The 26,914-nt window shown below is 41.5% G+C and overlaps 1 protein-coding gene across 2 annotated transcripts; it reads right to left on the bottom strand.

The window, feature by feature from the left end:
• Nucleotides 1–1,693: 1,693 nt before the first annotated feature.
• On the bottom strand, nucleotides 1,694–25,448 carry cherp (calcium homeostasis endoplasmic reticulum protein). Of its 2 annotated transcripts, none has more exons than XM_071203008.1 (20): nucleotides 25,274–25,448; nucleotides 24,169–24,342; nucleotides 23,110–23,195; nucleotides 22,242–22,409; nucleotides 18,229–18,366; nucleotides 17,975–18,126; nucleotides 17,442–17,553; nucleotides 16,938–17,027; nucleotides 16,518–16,710; nucleotides 16,097–16,260; nucleotides 14,219–14,473; nucleotides 13,900–14,092; nucleotides 12,458–12,699; nucleotides 6,472–6,605; nucleotides 5,938–6,024; nucleotides 4,882–5,034; nucleotides 4,589–4,702; nucleotides 4,397–4,491; nucleotides 4,059–4,244; nucleotides 1,694–2,235 (listed from the first exon to the last, which is right to left on the bottom strand). In XM_071203008.1, exons 1-20 carry the CDS (start codon nucleotides 25,296–25,298, stop codon nucleotides 2,198–2,200), a joined length of 2,799 nt encoding a protein of 932 aa, XP_071059109.1. In that variant the 5' UTR covers nucleotides 25,299–25,448; the 3' UTR covers nucleotides 1,694–2,197. The 2 variants fall into 2 exon arrangements, with proteins under 2 accessions (XP_071059109.1, XP_033937438.1); XM_034081547.1 differs by having other exon boundaries at nucleotides 22,242–22,408; nucleotides 23,157–23,195.
• Between the last annotated feature and the right edge of the window lie 1,466 nt (nucleotides 25,449–26,914).

Below are 26,914 nucleotides of genomic sequence, written 5' to 3'. Positions count from 1 at the left end.
GCCTATGAAAAAAACTATTAGAAAACGAAGGCTAAAGCTAACATTAGCAGATAGTGACAATGTATGCTAGTTAGCTAGCTCAACGATAATATTGCGACAGAAAAACTTTTCAGTTTACATCACGCTCTGCCGCTCTGCTCTGAACACCTGAACGGCCCGTTCTAACAGCTGTTCACCAGCGGTCCAGTCTGTGCCACAGTGACTCCGGACCACACAGTCCGTAACACTACACATATTAACGCACCCGTAGGTAATGTAGCTGCTGAAGCTAGACCCTCATACCGGAGCAGCAGAGCCTTATTATACATCCATGAGCAGAGCCGACAGGCAGGAAGACTCGAGCTTCATTATAATATATAAAAAAAGAACACCATGCGTGTCATGATGGCACATAACGGCTCGCGGCCGCAGATTACACCGGGTCCCAGACCCCCCCCCCCATAAATATTTTTATTGCAGATCTACATGAATCACACACTCAGAGCTCACAGCTCCTCATATCTGTTCAGAAACTGGACAAAAGTTAAACATTCTGAAATGCTGCGGCGTTTTCTGAAATGCTGTGGTGTTTTGTGAAATGCTGTGGTGTTTTGTGAAATGCTGTAGTGTTTTGTGAAATGCTGTGGTGTTTTCTGAAATGCTGTGGTGTCTTGCACTTCAGGGCCACCGTATATTTGGATTCAAAACGGCGAATTTCGCCAAACGGTGACAAGTTTGCATCCCATGTCTATTAAAGGTGGGGTAGGTAATTTTGGAGAAACCAGCTCGAGTGCGCTAGAATTTGAAAATACACAACCGGAAAGAATCTGCCACTTCCTTACAGAGCCCCTCCTCCAACACACACAAACACGCACATGACCAATGAGGGCACGAGATAAGTTTGTGCACAGATGGAAGGCTGACAGGCAGGTAGGCCATCCAGTTATTTTAGCCGGGCCGGCTAAAATGATTGGTCGTGCTTTTTACAGTACTACGGCTTCCACAGATGAAATCTTTTTATGATTTTTTTGTCAAAGCGCTTAAGATATTCATTGCTATCGGGATGTTAAGAGCATTCCATGGAATATAACAAAAAGTGTATCTCGAGCCGGTTTCTCAAACTTACCTACCCCACCTTTAACTCTTTGTAATATTTTTCTGTCAGCAATGGGCTTCTCCCAGTAAGACTTTTCTTATCCTATGAATGTCATTGATGTACTTTTTATAAATATTTAAGAAAGCGAAGGCACATTTGTAGTCATAGTTCTATTTATTAAGGTTATGTCTTTACAGTGTTTGTGGAGTAGAAAATACAACAGATTTCATATTCAGGGATTGTGATGTGGGGTTTGTTTTAGAACTACGGAAAAGGGACACACTAACAACTCCAAAGCATGATTTACACAAGAAAGTCACAATAACAGCATTGAAGAGCCAAAAAGATTGAAAAGTCACCATAGTTTTTATTTCGCGCTAGTTATATTTACTTTTATACATTTTAGTTTGAAGAAGTTTTGAGGTATCTAGCAGTGAGAATTCTGACCCCGCCCACAGTGAGCCGTTTTGGTGGATCTGTGGATAAGTCAGTCGGGAATTATGTCTCAAAGAGCTGATATTTTCAAAATTGTATTCAAATAATACAAAGCATTTATTGTATTTGTTTTATATTCTAAATGTGAGTTAACTGACGCAAAAGAAAATTCAGGGAAAGGAATGAAAACAATAGAATCCAAATACAAATTATTTGGAATATTTATTTCATTAACTGTTGACACTTTGAAAATCACTCCCTTAATATTAATATTGCTTATATTATCAAGGTGTAACCATGTGTCTGAAGCTATCCCACTGAGACTGCCTGAGCAGTTGTTATTACAAAATGAAGGAGGTCTGTTGCTCCTTTTAGAGACTGCTAAAACACTGATCATAAAACATTTCACAACATTGTCTGAAACATTGGGAGTGAAAGAATGAGTGCTACAAACCATCTTTTTGTAATCGACTGTAATACAAATTAACCCACGCTTTTTACTGTGAACCAAACGGCTTTGCGCTCGTTTTCAGGCTTCCTAAGTGTGGTGGCACTTCGTCCCTCTGAGGAGAGAGCCATGACTTGACTGCTGACTGACTCTGGATTGAAAACTGCAGTGAAACATTAGATCCTTGGTGGAGGTGTTGACGAGGAAGATGAGGAGATGTCTGACGATGTTTGATGAAATCATTCTGTTGGAGGGGCCTCCGGAGTTTCCCGATTGACTGAATCAAAAAAAGAAAGAGAATATTAATGACCGTAATCCAAAGAGCACAATAATCTAATTGTGTTTCATAAAAAGTACATTGATTCAAAAAGCATAATCCAATCATTTGAACCAATTCTTGCTCGATTAAAGAGGACATTATGATTATTTTCAGGTTCATATTAGTATTTTGTGCCTCTACTGTGACATGTTTCCATGCTTTAATGTTCATAAAGCTCACACTGCCTGTGCTGCAGCACCTCTTTTCACCCTCTGTCTGAAACCAGAGCCCAGTCTGCTCTGATTGGTTAGCTGGCCGGCACTTGTGATTGGTCAACCTCTTAGAGATGTCCCGCCCCTTAGCTTATCATGTACTATGGTTGCGGTCAAATTGTCAGTTTAGCTTAGGAACCTTCCTAACGGAGTGAAATGACCCAGAAGTCCCTCAGTGGCAGCCATGATAAGTGCCGTTTGAATTCTATAGATGATAGGAAAGGAGGTTTCAAACTTCCTTTATAACCTGCTTTAGCTTTGGAACCACTGGACCTCCCTTACCGAAAGGAGAGGAGAAAATGCTGCCCCACAATGCCTTGCGGCCGCAGCATTTACCGTCACACAACATTCGGCCGCTCAAGGAAACAACCGATTATGACCGAGAAATGATATCATGAAAGTTACGGTGCTTATTAAGCTTTTTAAAACGTATGTGGTAAGTTGCCAAAGTGCTTTGTTTTGAACGTTCATCAGTATTATAATCAAAAAGAGAAATATGAACGTTAGTTTTTACTGAAATGATCAAATAAAGTCAACATCTCACAGTCTTTACTGAGCTGTGTGGGGTTTGTTCAACTTTTAAAAGACGTTTGAATGGTGATATACACAGTGATAGATGTTAAGGACTAACGTTTATAATAAATACATTTTTATTTATTTTAAGATCTTTTCATAGTTCATACAATCATACGTAGGCCTATTGGGATCATTAGTATTAATGTGGACCGGAGGGAGAGGGTGACGACGAGCATAAGTTTCACTTTCCTTTTTAATTTAAATTCCAACTTTGGTCATGAAGAATCTGTTTCTCTGTTGTCCACGTTCATAAAGCAAAGCAACAGCATCAGAGCACGGTGCAGAGTCTCTAGATGAGTTTACAGTAGTCCCTCGTTCTTATTAAACATCCATGTTGTAGTCCGCTGTATAGAAAACTAGTTTCCATAGTTCCCCCACAGCAGCAGACGCACATTCATGACGTCCGCTGGCGCATCATAAACACGTTGGATAGTGAAAGTGCAGTCGGGTTCTCAAAGTACCGCAGTCTCTTCTCCTAAGTCCTTTTGAATTCTCCTATCCACTATTCCTTAACCCCTTGACGTTTCACTCAGAGGTCAAGGAATAGACGATAGGGATAGATGTTAGCAGCTGATTTTTTGACTATTCGACCGCAAGTGTTGGAGCGCTAGCCAATAGAAACACGAATGCTACACTAATGCCACTAAGGAGTCCAATGGAGGCAGGGGAGGTGTGTGTGAAAGAGAAACTCAATCACTTTGGGATTTAAGCCTTTGCAGACCATTTACATGCACTAAAACCTTTATAACACACTACAGGAAAGAGAAAACCCCCAAAAAGCACAATAGGACCCCTTTAAACAGTAAGTTTGAACATATCATTTGCCCCTTTTCTTTTTTTATGCAGTTTTTGAAAACACCATCCTTACCAACAAATCTAAATTTTAAAAAGATTGATCTTATATTCATCTAAGGGGAACAGCGGTGTGTTTTATTTAAGCATCCCCTATTGTAATTTGTACCTTTTATAAAAAAAAATGTAAAGTCTTGTTACCTTCTTCTCGCGCCTTCATTCGCGCAACAAAGTTGTAGCTCTTGTTCCTGCGATAGTTCTCGTAAGGGTCGTCCAGTGACACCCCGACACCTTTATACTGGTCCCACTTATCCCTGATGTCTCCTCCTTTGATGGGGTCCTGGATGCCCTGCTCTTTGGCCCCCAATCCACCTGAACCACTCCAGCCTGCAGCAGAACAAAAGGAGACTAGAAATAAGTAGAAGGTATGGTTTCCTTTATGCCAAGTGCCCTTAAACATCCTGTACATTTCAGGTTTGAATAAACCTTCAAGCACCTGTATTCTTCTTGTTCATTAGGAAATAAAAGCAAGAGCATACCCATCTTCATCAGCAGCTGATGGCCCTTGTTCTCTTCCCCTAGCCTGCTATCAGCAGGCAGTTTGGAGGGAGCGCCCGCCACCACTGATGTGGAACTGTTAAGAGAAGGAGAGAAAGCCATCTTTAATGCATTAAGCAAAACAGGGGTCTTTTTAAAAAAGATGTACTAAAAGAACAGAAAAGGGGGCTTACGGAGGGGAATCGCTCTGGGTTTTGGGGCCATGGCGTGTCTTGGAGGGTGAATGTGAACGGGATCTGGATCTGGAGCGAGAGTGACTACGGGATGACCTGGATCTGCTCCTGGACCTGAAGAGAGGTAGGCAGAGGCACACTCGTAAGAAAAATAGACAGAAATATAACAAAAAAACATGTCCAACAAATGCTTGCTTTACTTTCTAGCCAACAGTGAGAAAAGCCCCTTGTTGTGTACACATATTTACACATCAACAGACAAATATCCGTGTGAGGGGGGTGTAGTTGCAGACCTGGAGCGTGAGTAGGAGCGGGAGCGGCTCTGAGAGTGGGACCCAGACGAGCGGGACCGTGATCTGGATGACTTAGAGGAGCGGGAGCTGGAGCGCGATGAAGATCTGCCTCTGCTGTGGGACGGACTCCTGGAGCGGCTATCTCCCTGAACACTGAAAATAAGTGAGCCATAGAGGGTTAAAATAAACATCATAAACATGTGGGTTAGGTGTGTCTCTTAATTCACCAACAGTGACATGTTCCCACCGGACATGGATGCCTTCTGGAATCTTTAATTGTCATAACGTCACCAAAATGCTGATACAAAATGTAGTTGGTAAATAAATACAAGTGGCTGGTAACATTTGGAACAAAAGTTCAGTACTAATGGCATTGGAGACAAAAATCACCATTAATCGCAATAAACCTATTTCTTGGACTTCTACACTTTCTCCTTAGGAGAAACGAAGGACATGGATTGCTGTATATCTATCGAACTGATGATGATTATGCAAACTTTAATATAAATACTATGCGACTCAAAAAGTAAATTTCCAACACTGCTACAATACTACCACTGCCAAACCGCATAGAATCGGAGGATGAAACCCTCTATTTGTCACACATACATGCACACAGCGCACACAGTGAAATGTGGTCTCTGCTTTTAACCCATCCTAATACTAGGAGCAGTGGGCAGCTATTGTACAGCGATGCAATGGGAGGTGGGGGGGGTTGGGTGTCCAGTGGCCTTGCTCAAGGTCAACTGGGATCTCTCCAAGTAGCAGTACACACTCCATATTTTAAGTATGTTCAGGGACTTGAACCAGCGACCCGACGGCTCCCAGCCCCTACTGACTGAGCCACTGCAGCATTCTTGGTAGAGCTCGCTCTCTGTTGATGTTTGTGTTAGCTTTAGCACCTAAATGACGCCTTTACTCTAGCATTACTAGGAGATGCAAATGTCATGGCAGGTGCATTGCTGAGGACCCAAGGAAGGGCATTTTCCACAGGATACACATTTTGTGTCTTTGTCAACCACAAAGCCAGACAATTCCAAATGAAGAGGAACTCACCTGTTGCGTTTCTCATGTCCCTTTTTCCTCTTGGCTCTCATCTTGGCCCTGAAGAACTCGTACAAGCCATTCTGCTCCCAGCCTTCACTGTAGGACAGAGAAACAGTCAGCTGTAGAATATGACCTTTGACTACAGCGATGGCTATCAGAAGCTAGCAGTGAAACTAACTTGAGGATTTCAGGGTGCGCCATAGCAAAACGTATACATTGTTCAAGTGAAACTCTTTTTTTTGAATCCTTAAATATAAACACAGAACTGAAAAAAGCCTTAATCTGAGTGGGCATAATTGATAACAACATCATTTGTTGAACAAGATCTGTCACACAAAAAAAACACCATTGAACACCACTCTCAGCAATGTCAATAATGAATTGGAAACATTGCTTAATTCAATATGGCGAGGGGAAAATGGTTTCAGCCAAATAGATAAATCTAACACTCTTTATGTGTGCATTTATCTCTGCACCGAAACTTACAGAAATGACAGAAAAGTGCTTGCATCTGTTTGGCTAATATCTGAGGTGTGTTTGTACCTGTTCCGTGGCCGATCATGGGATGGAGGGCTGTAGAAAGCTTCCACAGCAGCAAGCAGGCGATCGCTAGGTGGCATGGGAGGGGGCAGCCGGATGTCTTTAGGATCCAGGGGTTTATAATCAGAGTCCTCAAGCTGATCAAAAGACATTCAAAGGATGGTGTTATTGGAATCATAGACATATAATAAAGTGCTGTAACGGCCCGTCCACACAGCGGCGTGCGTTGAAGCTTCCAACGCTTCTGCCCATTCACTTTGAATGGGGTGATGTCACTTTTAGCCGAACTGCATTTTGGGAAGCGACGTGGAGCGTCGCTGGCATTGCTCGCTTAAAAAGTTGAGCAATGTTCAACTTTTGGCGCCTCGGCAGAAGCATCAGCCAATGAAATCCCGTTTATGCAAATCTGCCAGTACAAGCGCTAGCCAATCAAACCGCGTGTATGCTGGGAGAGACTACGCAGGTCATTTCCTCATATTCCAAAAAATGGAGGGAAAATTCATTATAGCGGTAGTGAATCACCCGGTGCTGTATGATCAGTCTCTGTTCATCTACCGGGATACAAACCGGAGGAGCGAGGCATGGAGGGAGGTGGCAGAGACAGTGGGTGAAACTGGTAGGTTTTCGCCTGTTTGGGGATTTTATATCCAGTTTACTTCGTTTTAACATTGCTATTGCTTTGTATGTCGGGGGCGGGAGATTCATGTGATTGGTTGTTGGTCGCGTTGCTCGCAAAAAATCCCCAAGCTTCAGACACGCCCACCTCCAAGCGTCAACACACGCTGCTGTGTGGACGCTCCGTAAGTCATGCCATGAGTTTATGTTTTTAATCTATCTATTACCTCTGGATCATATCATCAGACAACATAACATCAACTTCCACTGCTATGCCGACGACACTCAGGTCTACATCAAAACACAACCCAATACCACCACTGTCCAAACACTAAACACCTGCCTGGAAGACATCCACTACTGGATGACCACCAACTACCTTCAGCTCAACAGCAGCAAGACGGAGGCAATCCTGATAGGCACCACCGACCAGTTGCCAAGGCCGCCAACATCAGCCCCTCCCTTGATGGTCAGCTCATTCCTCTCTCCTCCGTTGTCACCAACCTCGGTGTAAGGTTTGACCCCACTCTGTCTTTCCAAGCCCACATCAAACATATCACCAAGACCTCCTTCTTTCACCTGAAAAACATTTCCCGACTGAAGCCCTCACTCTCAACTGATGACATCAAAAAAGTGGTTCATGCACTCGTCTTCTCAAGACTAGACTATTGCAATGCACTCATCTCCGGTCTCCCAGCCAAATCCATCAACCGCTTGCAACTTGTCCAGAACAGCACAGCCAGAGTTCTCACCGGTACAAAAAGGTCCGCACACATAACCCCCATACTTGCAAAACTACACTGGCTCCCAGTCCACTACAGGATCCAGTTTAAGGTTCTGCTTCTCACGTACAGAGCCCTGAATGGACAAAGCCCAAAATACCTCTGTGACCTCATTCATACCCAGACATCTACCCGCTCTCTCCGCTCCAGCCACGCTCCTCTTCTCTACATCCCCCGCACACGTCTCCGAACAATGGGAGACCGAGCCTTCTGCTCATTCGCCCGCGCCTCTGGAACTCCCTCCCAGATCAGCTGAGATCTGCCCCTTCCACCGAGGTCTTCAAAACCGGCCTTAAGACCCTCTTCTTTCGGCAGGCCTTCCAATAAACTTTGAGCATGGTACACCTGGAGTACTGCCATTTTCATCGCTATCTCCGACTTTTATTTTTGTACTCTATTTTATTTTTTATATTTTATTTTTTGATTTCTTATTTGTATTACAATTATTTGTTTAATCTCTCAAAGTGTATCAGTATCCCTTGTTGTGAAGCACTTCGAGATTTGTCTTGGCAGATGAGAAGCGCTATATAAATTAAATATATTATTATTATATTATTATCCTTTAGTTTTCTGAGAAGGGGCCAACTACAGTGCATCCGGAAAGTATTCATACCCCTTCACCTTTTCCACATTTTGTTATGTTACAGCCATATTTCAAAATTAATTAAATTCATTTGTTTCTCAACAATCGAGACACAATACCCCATAATGACAAAGTGAAAAAAAGTTTTAAAATAATTTTTGCAAATGAATTAAAAATAAAACAGTCAAATTTCACATAAACATAAGTATTCACACCCTTAACTCAATACTTTGTTGAAGCACCTTTGGCAGCAATTACAGCCTCAAGTCTTCTTGAGTATGATGCTACAAGCTTGGCACACCTAACTTTGGGCAGTTTCTCCCATTCTTCTTTGCAGATTGTCTCAAGTTCCATCAGGTTGGATGGGGAGCGTCGGTGCACAGCCATTTTCAGATCTTTCCAGAGATATGCAATCGGGTTCAAGTCTGGGCTTTTGCTGGGCCACTCAAGGACATTCACAGACTTGTCCTGAAGCCACTCCTTTGTTATCTTGGCGCTGTGCTTAGGGTTGTTGTCCTGTTGAAAGGTGAACCTTCACCCCAGTCTGAGGTCCAGAGCGCTCTGGAGCAGGTTTTCATCAAGGATCTCCCTGTACAATGCTGTATTCATCGTTCCCTTGATCCTGACTGGTCTCCAAGTTCCTGCTGTTGAAAAACATCCCCACAGCATGATGCTGCCACCACCATGCTTCACTGTAGGGATGGTGTTGGCCAGGTCTGGTTTCCTCCAGACATGATGCTTGGCATTCAGGCCAAAGAGATACATGTTGGTTTCATCAGACCAGACAATTTGTTTTTCTCGTGGTCTGAGAGTCCTCTAGGTGCTCCATGGGGGCTTTCATGGGCCTTTAGCTGAGGAGTTAGGGCTGCTCGATTATGGCAAAAATCATAATCTCGATTATTTGGGTCAATAATTGATATCACGATTATTAAAAAATGATTATCCATTTACTTTGAAAACATCAATTTATTGGAGAAAAAAAACGTGAACAGTATGTTTTTAACAGTTGATTACCCTGAACTTTAAGTATAATTCAACTGAAAAACCAAAGAAAAAATATATAAAGAAAAAATATATATAATAATAATAAAAAAATTATCGTTTTATTTCGATTACGTTGTTTTCGTAATCGTTGCAAGCCATAATCGTAATTGCGATTAAAATACGATTAATTGAGCAGCCCTATGAGGAGTGGCTTCTTTCTGGCCACACTACCATAAAGGCCTGATTTGTGTGCTGCAGAGATGGTTGTCCTTCTGGAAGGTTCTCCCATCTCTACAGAGGAACACTGGAGCTCTGTCAGAGTGACCATCGGGTTCTTGGTCACCTCCCTGACTAAGGCCCTTCTCCCCCATTGCTCAGTTTGGTTTGGGAAGCAAGCTCTAGGAAGAGCCCTGGTGGTTTCAAACATCTTCCATTTGCAAATGATGGAGACCACTGTGCTCGTTGGAACTTGGGACGTTCAATGCTGCAGACATTTTTCTGTACCCTTCCCCAGATCTGTGCCTTGATACAATCCTGTCTCTGAGGTCTACCGTCAATTCCCTGGACCTCATGACTTGGTTTGTGCTCTGATATGCACTGTCAACTGTGGGACCTCATATAGACAGGTGTGTTCCTTTCCAAGTCATGTCCAATCTATTTAATTTGCCACAGGTGGACTCCAGTCAAGTTAAAGAAATATCTCAAGGATGATCAGTGGAAACGGGATGCACTTGAGCGCAATTTTCAGTGTCATAGCAAAGGGTGTGAATACTTATGTACATGTGAAATTTTATTTGATTATCTTTAACACGTTTGCAAAAAAATCTTTAAAAACGTTTTCACTTTGTCATTATGGGGTATTATGTGTGGAATATTGAGAAACAAAATGAATTTAATCCATTTTGAAATAAGGCTGTAACATAACAAAATGTGAACAAAGTTAAGGGGTATGAATACATTCCGGATGCACTGTATTGCGGCTTTCACACCAGCGCTTTTCAGTTTCTAGCTCCGAGCGGGAGCTTTTCTGGTTCAGCTCCAGTTTCCCTTTTCAGCTCCCGCTCTGTGCACACCGCCCACTGGCGCCCCAGAGCTGCGTCATGACGTCACCGTTTACATCGCTGATTTTCCCCCCAACGGCAGCCATTACGGCAGCTCACAACAACAACAACAACAACTGCGTCGGGTCGATGATCGTGTTGCTTTTAATCACACGAAGCCAGAATAAATTGAATAACGACTTCTCCAACCTTATACTTTTCTCCAGAGTGCCGTGGTTCATTGTTTATTAATGTGTTTCTGCAGCATTTACCGACCGCTGCAGTGCTGCTCTTCCACGGAGTGTATTCTCCCGTTAGCTCCCGGTTAGCTCACACTGCAGCGGCCGCTCTAAAGTATTCACTGTCCGACTCACACAAGCAGCTGATGCATATCCCCAGTTCCCTTAGCCTAAGTGAATGTGTGTCCGTCTGAATTGACGCTGTTTGGTATCACAACGCTGTTATGAAAGTTTCTCTGGTATAAAACGGGTGATGTTAGCATAGCAACCGAAGCTAAACTGACTACTTGCATCCGATAGCTGCAATAATACAAAACAACACGTCTGCCTCTCTCCACAATGATCGATAACAGCGAACGGATGGTCAAAGTAAGGTACAAATAAACAGAATCACACGAAGCCTGGTTAGTGTTGCCTGACTTTATAAAGTGTGTTTATAGGCACTACTGCTTGTAGGCAGGCATAACGGTCGACCCATGGGAGGTGGGTTTAGTTTCCTGCACGCCTCGACGTAAGAGAGACGTAAGCGACGTCACCTCTTAGCTCCAAAGCTCTTGCCTCTGGACCGACAATTTTTTGGAGCTGGAAATGAAGCGGATTCCGGAGCTAAGAGCCGGCGCAGCTCCGGTGTGAACTGGAAAACCCGGCGCTTTTCAGGCTCTAGCTCCGAGCCGGAGCTGAAAAGGCGCTGGTGTGAAAGGGGCATATACTGATGGTACACGCGTTTCCACTAGGGGTAGTTCCGGCTAACGGGTACTTTTTCACCATTTTTCTGGCCCTCCAAAATCGTGGTTCCTTCCGGGCCAACAACCGGGCTGAATATGCTAAACTAGTGAGAGAATCGCTTGCAAGGAACATATTTCACCGTGATTTAATTGTAATGCACATTTCAAAATGATGCCGAAGTAACAACATACCGGTTAGTAAAAACCATGAATTAATGCTTTGACAAGTCTGCAGACAGACGGCAGGTGAAAAACCTTTTAAAATGCGTGTTTTCTGAATGGAGATCGGCTAAGCTAACGCAGTATATGCTCCGACCGTCCACACTCACAACAACGGCCTACAGACATAAATAAACCAGCGACTGTATTCTCCATGACACAGACAGTCTGTGGTTTGTACTTGTTTAACTTTTGTCTAGTTTCTGAACAGATATGAAGAGCTGTGAGCTCTGAGGGCTAACAGCTAACGGCTGATGTTGGTTTTCTGTGGTTCGCATTGAAGATGACTTCACGGCTCCGCCTACACTGCGTTACTATAGTTACTGCCCCAGTTCCTAAACTGTAATAGAAATGCGCCATAAGATCCAATGGTGTAGTTCCACTCATGTTCAAAAGGTGTATAAATACTGTAATATTATCTCCTTCTGTAGACATGTTCTCTGCTCATGTCATGCAAGGGTAATCTGTCTCTTATACTGTTGTACAAAAATATAATATTTTAACTTCAACCATTTCTGTGTCTGTGTTTTAATGTGTTTCTATTTTGTTATTTAGTTATGTTGTGAGTGTTTAAGATATCGGATCCACGACAATGGTCAAAAGAAATGCAAGTGATTGGCCTTTCCCATTATTATTGTTTTTCATTTCTGTCTACCCACTCTGTCTGTTTCCTAAGATCTCTTAAAAAGAGTTCTGTAAAGGACTTCTTCAGTCTCCTGTGGTAGTATTCAATCACATGGCTGTCTTCTAGCAACAACACTCTTACTTGTTCTTGTCGTTAAAGAAGAATCAGGTGGCTTACTTTGACCAGAGGAGCCATGAGACCAGCAGGCAGGTCAAAGTAGGGGACGTTAGGCACCAGACTGGGGTCGTCCTGCACTGGATGTTGCCGATGACGTACGTGTGGGGAATGGCCGTTGAAGCCGTGTGGGGGTGGGCCAAAGTCCTGGTGCTGGCTTCCACCCCAGGGAGGATGTTCTGGCCCCATGCCTGGTGGAGGGAGCCTCTGATTTTGATGGTGGTGGGGAGGAGGACCTGGCATCTCTACAACAGGGAAAAAGAAAAGTGTCAGAGTGTCACAATACCAGACATTTCAAAAAACATTAAAAAAACATTATGTATTTAAGTTTCCTGAAAAACGACATTGTACAAAATAAAATGTTAACGCACCATGATAACAGTTTAATTAGCCTTTGTCCAATGCTTCATTTACTTATTAAAGCATGAATGCATCATAATTCAACTCAACAAAAGCTTGCATCATTAACATTAGCTTTTGGCTCTCTTCCTTTTTAGGCATATATTATGGGTCTCAGATAAATAAAAACTTGTCTATGATGTGTTTTGCTCAAAATACCAAACAGATCATGCATTTTAGACATCCCTCTATTCCAAAATGTTGGTATCGTGACAACACTAGTGGTTTGTACTTGTTTAACTTTTGTATAGTTTCTGAACAGGTATGAGGAGCTGTGAGCTTGAGTGCTAATAGCTAACGGCTGATGTTGGTTTTGTGGTTCGCATTGAAGATGACGCCACGGCTCCGCCTACACTGCGTTACTATAGTTACTACCCCAGTTCCTAAACTGTAATGGAAACGCAGCATAAAGTGAGTCTGGCCTACCAAGGCCTAACTATACCGTACTAAGCCGTGCGAGGCCCTGCAGTGGAAAAGCGCCATTAGAGAATGGCTGATGGGTCCTTAGCTTGAAAAAAAAAACAAAGAGGAGGGGGAGCTAATGCCTGCTCAGAATTCTACCGGCAGTTACTCAGTTAAATTCTGCCGTGATTAAACACCATCCTGTTCCAAACCACATCAAGGATTATTTTTGAAACAGTGTGGAGCTCAAATGCCTTTTCTCTTGCAGGTGAGTACCTTTTATTATTTCCTGCTTTTTTTACAAATACTCTCTCCAGTACAGGTTAGCTCTGAGTGTTAGCGATGCTTGCTAATGTAAACAAAGACCATATTACTTCCAAAACACGCCAGGCATTGTTTCTGATAGCAATTTTCTGATAGTGCCGTAGGTCCACATTTCCGATATGACGCCGTTGTACTCCCGTTTTTTTTTAATTTGGGAACGGAGGAAAAGAGAGAGGGTATTATTTTTTTGACACTGCGTGAGTTACCTGACACACCGGGGACACATATTTATGTATAAAAGACATCAAAAAGTGCATTTAGCATGATAGGTCCCCTTTAAGTGAAACTCCCGATCAATAACTTTGTGCCTTATAACTCACCTCCGGGAAATTCTCCCTGAGCGTAGTCAAAGCGGTGGGGGGTGTACGGCGGCCTGTCATAGTGGTGTCTGGGGGGAAAGTCGTCCTGCATGAAGCGTGGCGGAAAGCGTCCGAAACTGTGTGGAGGTGGGGGCTGGTTGAAAGGAGGTGGTTGCTGGTGTGGAGGGAAAGGCCCTCTGAAATGGGGAGGTCGCTGTAAAAATTGGGCAACGAGATACAATCATCAATCAGCAACAAAACCATGTCTTTGAGGCAAATACAAATAAAATCAGGTTAAATAAATAAATAAATGCAAAGCCAATGATCATCTACCACAAACCTGCATGCGTGGAGGAAAAGGGGGCTCCCTTTGGCCCCATGGAGGCTGGTCAGGCTGGTTCCCCCATGGTGGCTGCTGGTCATATGAGTTCCAAGATGGAGGGCCTTGGTCAGACCCACCTGGCCCGCTCCAGGGGCCTCCTTCTCTGGGAGGACCTCCGCTCCAATTTTCTTGGTTCCTTTGCTCGTTCCACATCCCCTCGTGGCTGTTCCAGGGCGGGCAGGGAGGGGGGGGCTGGTTTGGGTCGAAAGGAGGCTGGTGAAGCACACAAGAGTCAGAAATAGCATGAGTACTGGAAAAACCTCTGAAGTTGGGCCGGATGTCTTCGAGATCTTCACAATACTATGTTTATTGAAGATTCAGCAGAGTACAGCAAACACGAGTCGTTCCATGGAGTGACTGCCTTCACAATTTTCAGGCTTCTTTTATTCTAATCAGTTGTTATGCCTTTTTTTAGGCGTAGGAGGGTCTCAGGACACTAGGAGGCTCTCAGGCCCTCCTTCTTGACCTTGACTTTATCACATAGACACCATTGTTTGTTCCACCATCCTGAATTCCCCTATTCAATCATACTTTTGTTTGATCATTTTTAATGGTGTTCTGACCATGCTATCTTTATCTGCCAACTTCCTTCCTAACTTAACAGGTGCAAGGATTCCCATAATGAGAACACTCCACAGATGAACAGTTAACGTATGCGTTTCTGAGCATGTATGCTTTCAATGCTTAGGGTTGTTATTAGGGATGGGTATCGTTAAGGTTTTAACAGTATTACTACTTTTATCGATACCGCTTATCGATCCAGTCTTTTAGTTTAACGGTACTCATATCGGTTCTTTTGGAGAAAAAAAGAAGGTAAACTAACTAAACAAATTGTGAACAAAACTAACATTGCTTTTTATTTAAATTAAATACATAATATTTCACATCAAAATAAATAACAATGTTTTAACAAATCGTATTAAATAATGTGATGACAGAACTGTAAACAGAATAGCTGAAACATTAACAATAAATAACTCTGTTACCTCTAATCATTAACCCATGTTTGAATAATGAGTTAACTCCGTGGTGCTGCTAGCATACATAACACCTGACGTGGAAACGTTACTCGTGGACGGGGCTACAGCGCTGCTAGAAAGACAGTCGAACCCGGTGCATTTCTCCGTCTGAATGTGGTGCACTTTTTCTAAATGTTTAGACACATTGCTCGTGCGCCCTTACATGCTAAACTCTTATTGCACTTTAGGCAACGAGCATTGTCCACATCGAGACGGGTACAGTTTAACCACACATTGGAGCACGTTCTCTCCACCATCTCGTCCGTGTGTGTGTGTTGCTGAATGTAGCAGCTGCGTGTGTGTAAACTGCCCCGCCCCCTCGCACACAGACAGGGGAGAGAGAGATCTCTCGTCTGGATTGAAAAGATCGAAAATAATCATAGACGCATTTTGCATGCTTTTTAGAGAAACAGAGTGTGCGACACTAAAACTGCAATATAATGTTTGTGTAGCAATAATATATACAACATCTTTTTTTACATGTCTCCAGTACCGATAAAAAGACCAATAACGTCGGAGCTTAACGGTACCACGGTCTTTAATAATTCAGCCGCGGGTCACGTTTAATACCGGGGCTCGGTACCAACCCCTAGTTGTTATATAATATATCCCATACACACAACAAAATATATCCCACAGTACTGCCTTAAATCACACATCTGCGGGGCTGGGGCTTCCCACTAAACATTGAGCCGAACCATCAGTCGAGGGTCTAACCCTGGAGACTAGCACAGCACACACTCATGTCTCTGAACTCATGAACTTTCAGTTTTTTTACTTTTTTGTTCCCTATAAATCAGCAAATGCACATATTTACCGGCTGGTTGGGGTTCCAAGGGCCCATGTGTTGGGGATCATACCACCCAGCCTTGTTCGAGGAGATATCTGAGGGTCCACTTGGGTTGCTGGGGTCCTGTGGCCTGGATGGAGCCCCATCAAAGTCCCCTTGTGGAGGACCCGAAATGGGCGGCTTCACATCCCCTTCACAAAAAACACACAGCAACACATTACAGCACGAACACACATGTACTGGAGCAGGTCTTAAACGTATCCAGCAAAACTTAACAAGACAAGATAAAAAAAAAAGTCCACACATTGAATATTTTTCTTTAAATATAGCAAATTACATAAAAAAAATCAGAAATGTTCTTATAAACCCCCATTCTTATATGAGCGAATTCTAGTATTATTATCTAAACAATCAGTCTGTCGTCATGTATCATTGTGTGTCTTCTCACCAGCTTTTGTGGTCATAGGCAGGGTCTTTTCAGGTTCAGCGGGGGTTCCTAGCTGTGCTACAGACGAGGGCTGGGGCTGCTGCTTTAGGCTAGAAACAAACTCTTCATGTTGGGCCTTTAAAGCCTGGATCTGCTGTTGGAAGGCCAGCTGGATCGGCTGCACCACCGCAGCATACTCTGTGATCAGAGACGCCTGAGAGAGAGGGCAAGGGATTGAGATTAACCACTATCAGAGGAGTATCATTCAATACAAAAACACACTAGTGCTTTTATTTTCCAGGAAAGCTAAATCTCCAGGTGCAAAACAACTAAACAAAACAGTAACAAAATAAATGAGGATAATACAACTATAACAGAGTTCCTCCCATTTCTGGTTTTGCACAGGCAATAGAGAAGAGCCTTGAATCTTATTCCACTCACTTGGTACTGGCCGAGGCCCAGTGTAGGATTCTGGAGCATCTGGATGGTCTCATCGTTAAAGTACCCGTTCTTTTCCCACAGCTGCAACAACTTGAATGGAGCAGAATGGGAATACAAAAAATAAAATAAGTTCAGGGTTAATAATATTCAATGAATAAATAGCATTACAGGCAGGAAGTCTTGAGCCTTTTTTTAAACAAACGCTGTATAATTAGCTATTTATATAATAGAAGTTGGTTGACATTGTACGATCAAAATCAAGACATACACAACTGACATACCACTACAACATTAACTAACAAAAGCAAGCCCTACATTTAAACTGCCTTGAACTAAACACTGGACAGAATATTATTCATTCAATTACATTTTATGCAAGTATTATTTTTAATTATGAAGGTGTTGATTAGTGTTCCATAATTGTACTGCCAATAATAATAAAAGCTCCTGCAATCTGTTAAGGTTCCTAGTGGACACAAAGCTGTCCATGTGCTTGATGTTTACCCTGGTGATCTTCTGCTGCTTGTCTTCCTCTACAGCCAGAAAGCTGGTGCAGTAGATGGGAACCACGACTTTCTGCAGCGCTGCCAACAAATCCTTCTGCTGCTTCCGCTGGCTGTGTGAACACATTTAAACATGTTACAGATTAAATACACTGAAAGCTGCTGAACACCAACCTCTCATCTAATCTGTTATAATGCTCTTTTACCCCTTTTAATGCAAGATTTGTTCAAAATGTAACCTAGGCTGGCCTGGAACAGGTGTTTATTTTCACTTTTGTTCAATGCGGTTCATCATACAGTCTATTAAATTAAAACATTAAATAAAAAAAACTGAATTTAAATTCACATGGTAATTAATCATCAATTGGTTGCTGTAACTCAAAATGAATGCTTGTACAGTGGAATCAGACATAAATGAAAATGTACGTGGTTTTACACATTTAACATCATAAGAGATCACGTTAATTATAGGCTTATTGGAGCTATATTACACTCCCTAAGTGTAGTAGTAAAGTGGTATTTGGGTTTGTGTACCAGTGATGGAGAACGTCATTGGTTAAATAGATGAGATGCAGGCAGAGCTCAAAATGCGCTCCATCGGCAGTGATGCGGTTGCGGAGATGTGATGTCATCAGTTCACAGTGCTGCGGAGTCTTGGCGTTGTTGAACATCCAGTTTTTACCACCCTGACAGAAAAAAGGACACATGTAAATCCGTTTTAAAATGAATTTAGGAATCTACGAACATAAGCATATCTAAAAAAAAAAATCTCTACTTAAAAGGCTTACAGAGATGGCGTCTTTGGTGCAGGTGTCTATGATGGGCTGCAGCAGGTTGTCAAACTCTGTGATGTCCAACTGGGTTTCAAGCAGCAGTTTCTGGGTCTGCTGCTCCATAGCCAGAGCAATGGCTGCAGTCACTTGTTCCTACATTGAGAAGACATTAATAAAAATGCTATTAACCATTTTTCCTTTTCTGTTGTCATTAAGTGTAACAGGAGCTTAACAGGAAGGAAATAAAACAGAAGATGCAAATTCTTGTCAGGGAAGATCAGTGGGCGAAAATAACTTTGACCTAAGTACAGTAGTTAAATACATTGTTTAACTTGAGTATTTCAATCTTATGCTACTTTATACTTCATTTTATACTGTTAGTACTACACTACAATTTGGAAGTAGATATCTTACTCAACACATTTTTTTGTATATATATATATATATATATATATATATATATATACACAGTGGGGCAAAAAAGTATTTAGTCAGCCACCAATTGTGCAAGTTCTCCCACTTAAAAAGATGAGAGAGGCCTGTAATTTTCATCCTAGGTATACCTCAACTATGAGAGACAGAATGAGAAAAAAAAAAAATCCAGAAAATCACATTGTCTGATTTTTAAAGAATTTATTTGCAAATTATGGTGGAAAATAAGTATTTGGTCAATAATAAAAGTTAATCTCAATACTTTGTTATATACCCTTTGTTGGCAATGACCGAGGTCAAACGTTTTCTGTAAGTCTTCACAAGGTTTTCACACACTGTTGCTGGTATTTTGGCCCATTCCTCCATGCAGATCTCCTCTAGAGCAGTGATGTTTTGGGGCTGTCGCTGGGCAATACGGACTTTCAACTCCCTCCTAAGATTTTCTATGGGGTTGAGATCTGGAGACTGGCTAGGCCACTCCAGGACCTTGAAATGCTTCTTACGAAGCCACTCCTTCGTTGCCCGGGCGGTATGTTTGGGATCATTGTCATGCTGAAAGACCCAGCCACGTTTCATCTTCAATGCCCTTGCTGATGGAAGGAGGTTGTCACTCAAAATCTCACGATACATGGCCCCATTCATTCTTTCCTTTACACGGATCAGTCGTCCTGGTCCCTTTGCAGAAAAACAGCCCCAAAGCATGATGTTTCCACCCCCATGTTTCACAGTAGGTATGGTGTTCTTTGGATGCAACTCAGCATTCTTTCTCCTCCAAACACGTTTTTTTACCAAAAAGTTCTATTTTGGTTTCATCTGACCATATGACATTCTCCCAATCCTCTTCTGGATCATCTAAATGCTCTCTAGCAAACTTCAGACGGGCCTGGACATGTACTGGCTTAAGCAGGGGGACACGTCTGGCACTGCAGGATTTGAGTCCGTGGCGGCGTAGTGTGTTACTGATGGTAGCCTTTGTTGCTTTGGTCCCAGCTCTCTGCAGGTCATTGACTAGGTCCCCCCGTGTGGTTCTGGGATTTTTGCTCACCGTTCTTGTGATCATTTTGACCCCACGGGGTGAGATCTTGCGTGGAGCCCCAGATCGAGGGAGATTATCGTACCTCATTCACACCAACAGTGTTTCAGGGCCAACAGTGTTTCTGCCATAGACTGTATATATAAAGGTTTCTGCTCATGGTGAAGCAACGTGTCTACATGTTAAGGTGGAATCTGGGCATTCACGTTGATCACCTCTCATTATAACTCATTATAAATAAATATTAGACTTTACTTCACTTGTTCATTTGAGAACAGCTGTTACATACCTGGGTGAAGGTTACAGTTCATTTAAATGAAAGATAAAACGTTACTCCACACTCATGGTTCAGTCCACCTTAAGAAATAAGACCGACCTCGGAAGCAGTTGTGTTTAAAAAAACAAAACTTTATTGACACGATTACACTTTTTTATAAGAATATAGTCTAAACCACAGAAATGACTCCGGAAAAGCTGCAGATAGAGCCATAAGAAATGAATGCAACTGATTTCATCCGCGCGGTTTGGCTTTATGAAGCAGGCACGCAAACGGTTACGTCATGACGCAAACGATGACGCAACGACGCATTACCAGTTGGATTCTGGGCGGTGTGAAAAGAGCCAGAGCTAAACCGAAGAACTGGTTCTGAACCTGAAAAGCTCTAGCACGGAGCTTGAACCGGAGTTGCGTTGGTGTGAATGAGGTATCAGTGGTCTTGTATGTCTTCCATTTTCTAATAATTGCTCCCACAGTTGATTTCTTCACACCAAGCTGCTTACCTATTGCAGATTCAGTCTTCCCAGCCTGGTGCAGGTCTACAATGTTGTTTCTGGTGTCCTTTGACAGCTCTTTGGTCTTGGCCATAGTGGAATTTGGAGTGTGACTGTTTGAGGTTGTGGACAGGTGTCTTTTCTACTGATAACGAGTTCAAACAGGTGCCATTAATACAGTTAACAAGTGGAGGACAGAGGAGGCTCTTAAAGAAGAAGTTACAGGTCTGTGAGAGCCAGAAATCTTGTTTGTTTGTAGGTGACCAAATACTTATGTTACCGAGGAATTTACCAATTAATTCATTAAAAATCCTACAATGTGATTTCCTGGATTCTTTCCCCCCATTCTGTCTCTCATAGTTGAAGTGTACCTAGGATGACAATTACAGGCCTCTCTCATCTTTTTAAGTGGGAGAACTTGCACAATTGGTGGGTGACTAAATACTTTTTTGCCCCACTGTATATATATATATATATATATATATATTAGGGCTGTCAGTCGATTAAAATATTTAATCGCTATTAATCGCATGATTGTCCATAGTTAATCGCGATTAATCGCAAATTAATCGCACATTTTTTATCTGTTCTAAATGTACCTTAGAGGAATATTTTTCAAGTTTTTAATACTCTTATCAACATATGAGTGGACAAATATGCTTTATGCTAATGTTTATTATCATTTGAACAATGACAAATATTCTCATGAATATTAGAATATTAAACACAACAACCTCTGAACATTACAAATATTCGCCTCAATTCAACCTGGAACCTCTCTCATACAATACAAATGGTGTGTGGATCGTTGGAGCTATGTGCAACTCGAGGCATATGCTCGAACGGGAGCTGCCTGGACGCTGCAATCAAGTTGCTGCAATCATGAGTGTGCTGACTTCTCGTACAAAGTCCCACTGTCTGCTTCCTGCATAAAGTCAAGTGCTCGGTGCAGTTGTGGCGAAATGTCGCTCCTCTGTTTTCATTTAAACAGCTCCTTATATCCATTAGCGCAGCTAGCTAGCACCAGATGCTAACAACAACAACAATGCACGTAAGGTCTCTCTCTCGCTCGCTCGGGCCACACACACACACCCTCCCGGTCCTCCCGATGGCCAGTCGGTGCCTGCCGGTGAGCGTGGAAGTGTGGTCTGCCACAAGCGGGCGGCAGGAGCGGCTTCAGCATCAGCTTGCAGATGGTATTTTAAACTCGATGCTCTCTGAAACTACGGGGCGGCCGAGGAACAAAAATACACATGCGTTAAGCGCGGTAAAATAATTAGTGGCGTTAATTTTTTTTTGCGTTAACTTGACAGCCCTAATATATATAGGAAGAGAGTGAGAGGGACCCTCCCTCTGACCATTTACATTACATGCACAAAAACCTATACAAAACACAACAGGAGGTAAAACCCCCACAAGCATAAAAGGGTCTCTTTAAGATGACAGACACATTAATGGATCACTTATTATAAATCTGTTATATAATATTTATATTGCAAAAAATGCCATTCTGCAAAATCAGTTATTTTAGCTTTGGTAATTTGAGTGTATTGATGCTAACATTTTGATAATTATAATTAAGTTACATTTTAATGACACATTTTTACTTGCAACAGAGCATTTCTAAACTGCAGTATTATTACGTATACTCAAGTAAAATAGCGGAATACTTCTTCCACTACTAGGGACATTTAGAACAGACAGAAAGATGTAACCTAAATAACTCACTTTAATGATTTATCTTGCCACGTTAATATCGATTATTTGGCTTCAATTACTTTCTTGCTGTTACCTGTCTGAGTGTGTGCATATGCTGCTCCTGCTGCTGCAGATTCCATTGGCTCTGTTGGATTAGGTCCTCCATTGAAGGTGCAGCAGGTGGAGGATTCGGAAGCGGGGCAATCATTGCCATTGGTGGAGGAAGGATATCAACCACGTCTTTGGAGCCCTGGTACATCTCTGCAATAATAAATAAAAAGGCAGGGAATATGAAAATGTGAAGTCTTGGTGTTGCTAATTCTTTGATTTTGGGGTTGAGGCTGGAAGGGTTGCTGCTGGAGAGATGGAGATGCCCTGCAGAGAAAGAGTCAAAAAAACACACAACAGGCAAAGTGTCCTTGGGCAAGACACTTCACCTGAACTTGCTCCTGTGGGTATTGTCCACAGTTTCTGACCATTGCCATGTACCATGTATGATATATGTGTAATGTGTGTATATGTAAAGCGCTTTGAGTCATTGAAAAAGCGCTATAATAAATGTAAGGAATTATTATTATTATTAAAGATTGGCTGGTTTGTTTACAGAAAACAAGTATTTAAAACGAAGAAAGAAAATGCTGAAAAGAAAACACGTTAGCAGCTTGTGTATATAGAATATGGTTAGAACCTGAAGAAAGTCAGATTCACCAAGGTTTGTAAACAAAGAACAGAAATGTTGGATCACTAGGCCTACTTCTGTTTGTCTTATCATACCAGCTTCAAAAGGAAGGATGAAGCACATTTTGATGAGCACCATCAATGAAACATATCTGACACATTAAAAAGGAAAACACGAATCAAGAACATAAAGGAAACGGAAAACAAACATAATAAACTTTCAAGCATCAATATGATCATGTCCAGCAGAAATGTGCAAAATAAAAATAGGAATGTCACTTTCCGAATAGAACTCTGAATTTGTCTGGCACATCTGGTTCCAAATAAATACCTTCAGATGTATATTCCTCCCCATCGTGGGCAGAGGGATCTAAGTGGAGAAAGCAAACTTTAATACATTTCAGTGTTATTACATTACTGACGGAAGAACTCCATGCAACCCTACACAACACCGTGCTGTAGTATTACCAGGCAGTGTATCAGCTGTACATCATTAAACAAATGTTATCTAACCTTCATTATTAATCTGTGGATTTCTGACTTTGACCAAGGGAGCTTTTCCCTTCCCTTGGAGTATTGTTGCGTGTTTCGAAGTGTATGTAGGAAAGGACTGGTGTGTGTGGCTCACTTTAAATGTAAAACAGGCAAAATATAAAGAGGCTGGTCCCAAGTTGAAACACCATTAACTTACCACCATCAACTTTGACATGTTCACATGCTTTAATGTTCAAAATGCGCTTTATTACTGCCTGTGCTGCAGCACCTCTTTCCACCCTCTCACGTACAGTGTGTTAGAGTGCTAGCCAATGGAAGCGTGAGTGTTACATAGTGATGTCACTATGTTTGGGAAGTAAACAACGGAGTCCAATGGAGGCGTTTCAGTCGTGGGGGATAGTGTGTGGTGTGAGGGAACTTTGTGATTTAAGCCTTTGCCGACCATTTACATGCACAAAAACCAACTGCACTACAGGAAAGGGAAACCCCCAAAAAGCATAATAGGGCCCCTTTAAAAAAACCTGTGGTAATTGTAAAATACAAAGGGGATGTTTTTTTTGCACTGGTCTGGGTGGAACTTGGTAAAAAAAAAATCTATAGAATAAATTATTTAGAAAAATAATTGCATTTTCTGTGCTACCCTGTTTGCAGAATGACAATACATTTTCCTTGATCCCTTAAATTTGAACTATTACAAGTTACATTTCAATTAAATTCCATTGATCCTTTACATTAAGGTCTCAATAGCAATTGAAAATACTTAGTATCTAGAACACTAAATTAACTAAACATTCCAACATCATACAGACAGATACGTGACTCCGTGGACTTTTCCATTAAATACATACGCTGCTGATGCTCGATTGCAAGCTTGCACTTGTAGTAGCTGAAGTAGTCTCCCCCAAAGAGGAAGGAGAACTTGGGGTTGTCCTTCTGTTTCTCCATTGTCATCTTCTCAAACTCTGGCCCATTACGAGCCACAAACTGGGCCAGCTTGTCTATTACATTCTTCAGTTCTTGATCTACAAAAGAAACAAAGAAAAATAAGTAAAGAGTCAGAACTGTTGGTGAAATGTCTTAAAATGCTAAGCAAATGATAGGAAGAACTTATCATAATGTGTGCTTTACTACACGTTATGAACATTTATCCTGACAGCACGTGCCTTGTCATCATTATATTACAGTTATAAAACAAGCCTTTTTACTAGATAAATATCCAGGAATACTTGAATGAAAACAACTATTTTTTACAAACAGTTTTAAAAAGGTGTTTACAGAATCCTCAAAGCCATCAATGTAAATCTGAATGAAATAACCATCCCATCCACTGCAAAATAAAAAAATATGACTGTTTCCAATTCGGTAGATTCCTGAAGTCCTTGTCTGTGTTCATAACCCGATACAGTTTGCATTACTTTTTCGCACTGAGAAAAATCAACATCTACGTACTTAAAGTGGATTATTTGTTGGTTTTCTGTTCATTTTGTTTAATAACAAGGCAATGTGACACTTAAAGACTGCAATATGTATCATGTTTGGATTAGGAAACACGTTGTAATTTGGGAAAATGCATGCAGCAGCAAAATAGTATTCATCCAGATTGTATGATGAGTCTTTAAGAATACTAAAGTTGTGTCAAGTGTAGGTAAGCTATCTTTTAAATAATTGTTTACTGGATATTAAGCTTTCATAAAACCATAAGAGGCATTAACCAATGCTTATTCTCACCAAAATATTGACAAGTGATATTCATCTAAGCAGATTTATGATTTACATGTTAAACACCACATTAATGCTAAAGACCCACAGATTAAAATGTGTAACAACACCGTTAGCTGCTGGTGTTAGATGCTAAATGCAGCTAATGTGTTGTGTTTAATAGCAGTAGCGTAGCTCCAGGTAGCATGTGTGCTAGCTAGCGTTCATACATAGCAGCGTTACGTTTGTGCTCACCTTCGGGGGAATTGGGGATATCCATGTTTGGCTTCACTTACAGCGAACCCGCTGCAGCTTAATAGATAGTCCAAAACTGTATAATTGTGTAATGTTTCCCTAAATGGTTTATAAAATCGACAAAGAAGACAGGCATTGCCCATGTATCGTAAACCGGAAGTATTATTGCACACATAGAAACAGCGCCTCGGAACATTGCTGTCTGATTTGGCTCTAGCGCCCCTCCGGGTTTAGTGGAAAAAGAAAGCATTGCAAAAATCCTCAGATGTAACCATAGCCAGTGTAAAGGGTGTAATGGAGCTCATAATGTACTGAGATTTGTGGCAATACTCAATTTGAAAAGTACTTTGTTACAAGTTAAAGTCCTGCATTTAAAATATAAAACGTATAAAAGTATCGGCATCAAAATATTACTTAGTACCAAAAGTAAAAGTACTCCTTATCAGAAATCAGAAATCCTGTATTGTCCCATGCAAGGCAGGGACATTTATATTGTTATAGTACACTTAATATACTGTCTCTTGCTGGACATTATGACCAAATATATACAGTATGTCAGCATGTATTTAATCATTGTTTCATATTGTGTAAAAGCTAATTATCTAAACCCAAACTTAGTAACTAACTAAAAGCTGTCAAATAAATGTAGTAAAAAGTATTATATTGGTTTCTAAAATGTAGTAAAGTAGAAGTGTAAAGTGGCATAAACTGAGAATACTCAGCTAAAGTACAAATATCTCAAAATTGTTCTTAAGTACAGTACTTGAGTAAATGTACTTTCTTACGATCCAGCTCTGGGACTAGTACAGTATGTTATGTCCTTGCCTATCTATTCAAATTATAGTTTAAATACAATCAAATTAAAACAAGATGGAATAAATCTTTATTAAGAAGAGCCAGGATTCTGCTTTTTTTCTGCTTTCAAAATTCCTACCAATTGACACCCAGTTCAATCTAAACCAAGGTCTTATTTCATGTATAAAGATTTTTAACAGCAGACAACAGAGTCTTAGGAAATAGCAGTTTATTAGAAACATTGTACACACACATGCTCACCACAGGGGGTCATCCTTCCCTTCTGCCTGTTCATTCAGATGACTGCATATACCAAAGGTCTGAGAATGGACACGGCCCTGCCCTCCATGTTTAGAGCGCTCTGGCAATGCGCTGCTGGAGTTTAGCACTCAGACTTACCATTGTAAATTAATTTGGGTGAACTGAAAAAAAATCCAAACTTTTGTAATAAATCCCAATGGACCAAACCCTCCTAGATGATGTTGATAGGCCTATAATAAAAATGGTTTCTTAAATTAGAACCTCTTTTATTTTGTTATAGAGTTTGAACTTGCACGTGGACATGTTCCTATAGACTAGCTCCTTCAAGCAGAGGATGTGTCAGCTTACAGTTTTTCTCGATTGCTAACACACATATTTTTTTAAATCGCTCTGTTTCTCAGAACACTAAACACAATTCACAAAACCACACACCCAAAGTGCAAAACACCTAATTTCTCCTGCTAAGTGAAGAACTGCCCTCAAAACTACATAAACACTTACCAAATGCAAACTTTTGCACCAAATATAACACACTTCATTCACAATACTAGATGGTTTGACCACCAGCTACACACTGCTGAGCAT

Source organism: Pseudochaenichthys georgianus, chromosome 4 (genome assembly GCF_902827115.2).
Source record: "Pseudochaenichthys georgianus chromosome 4, fPseGeo1.2, whole genome shotgun sequence".
Lineage (NCBI taxonomy): Eukaryota > Metazoa > Chordata > Actinopteri > Perciformes > Channichthyidae > Pseudochaenichthys > Pseudochaenichthys georgianus.
This window is presented reverse-complemented; position numbering and strand designations above follow the sequence as displayed.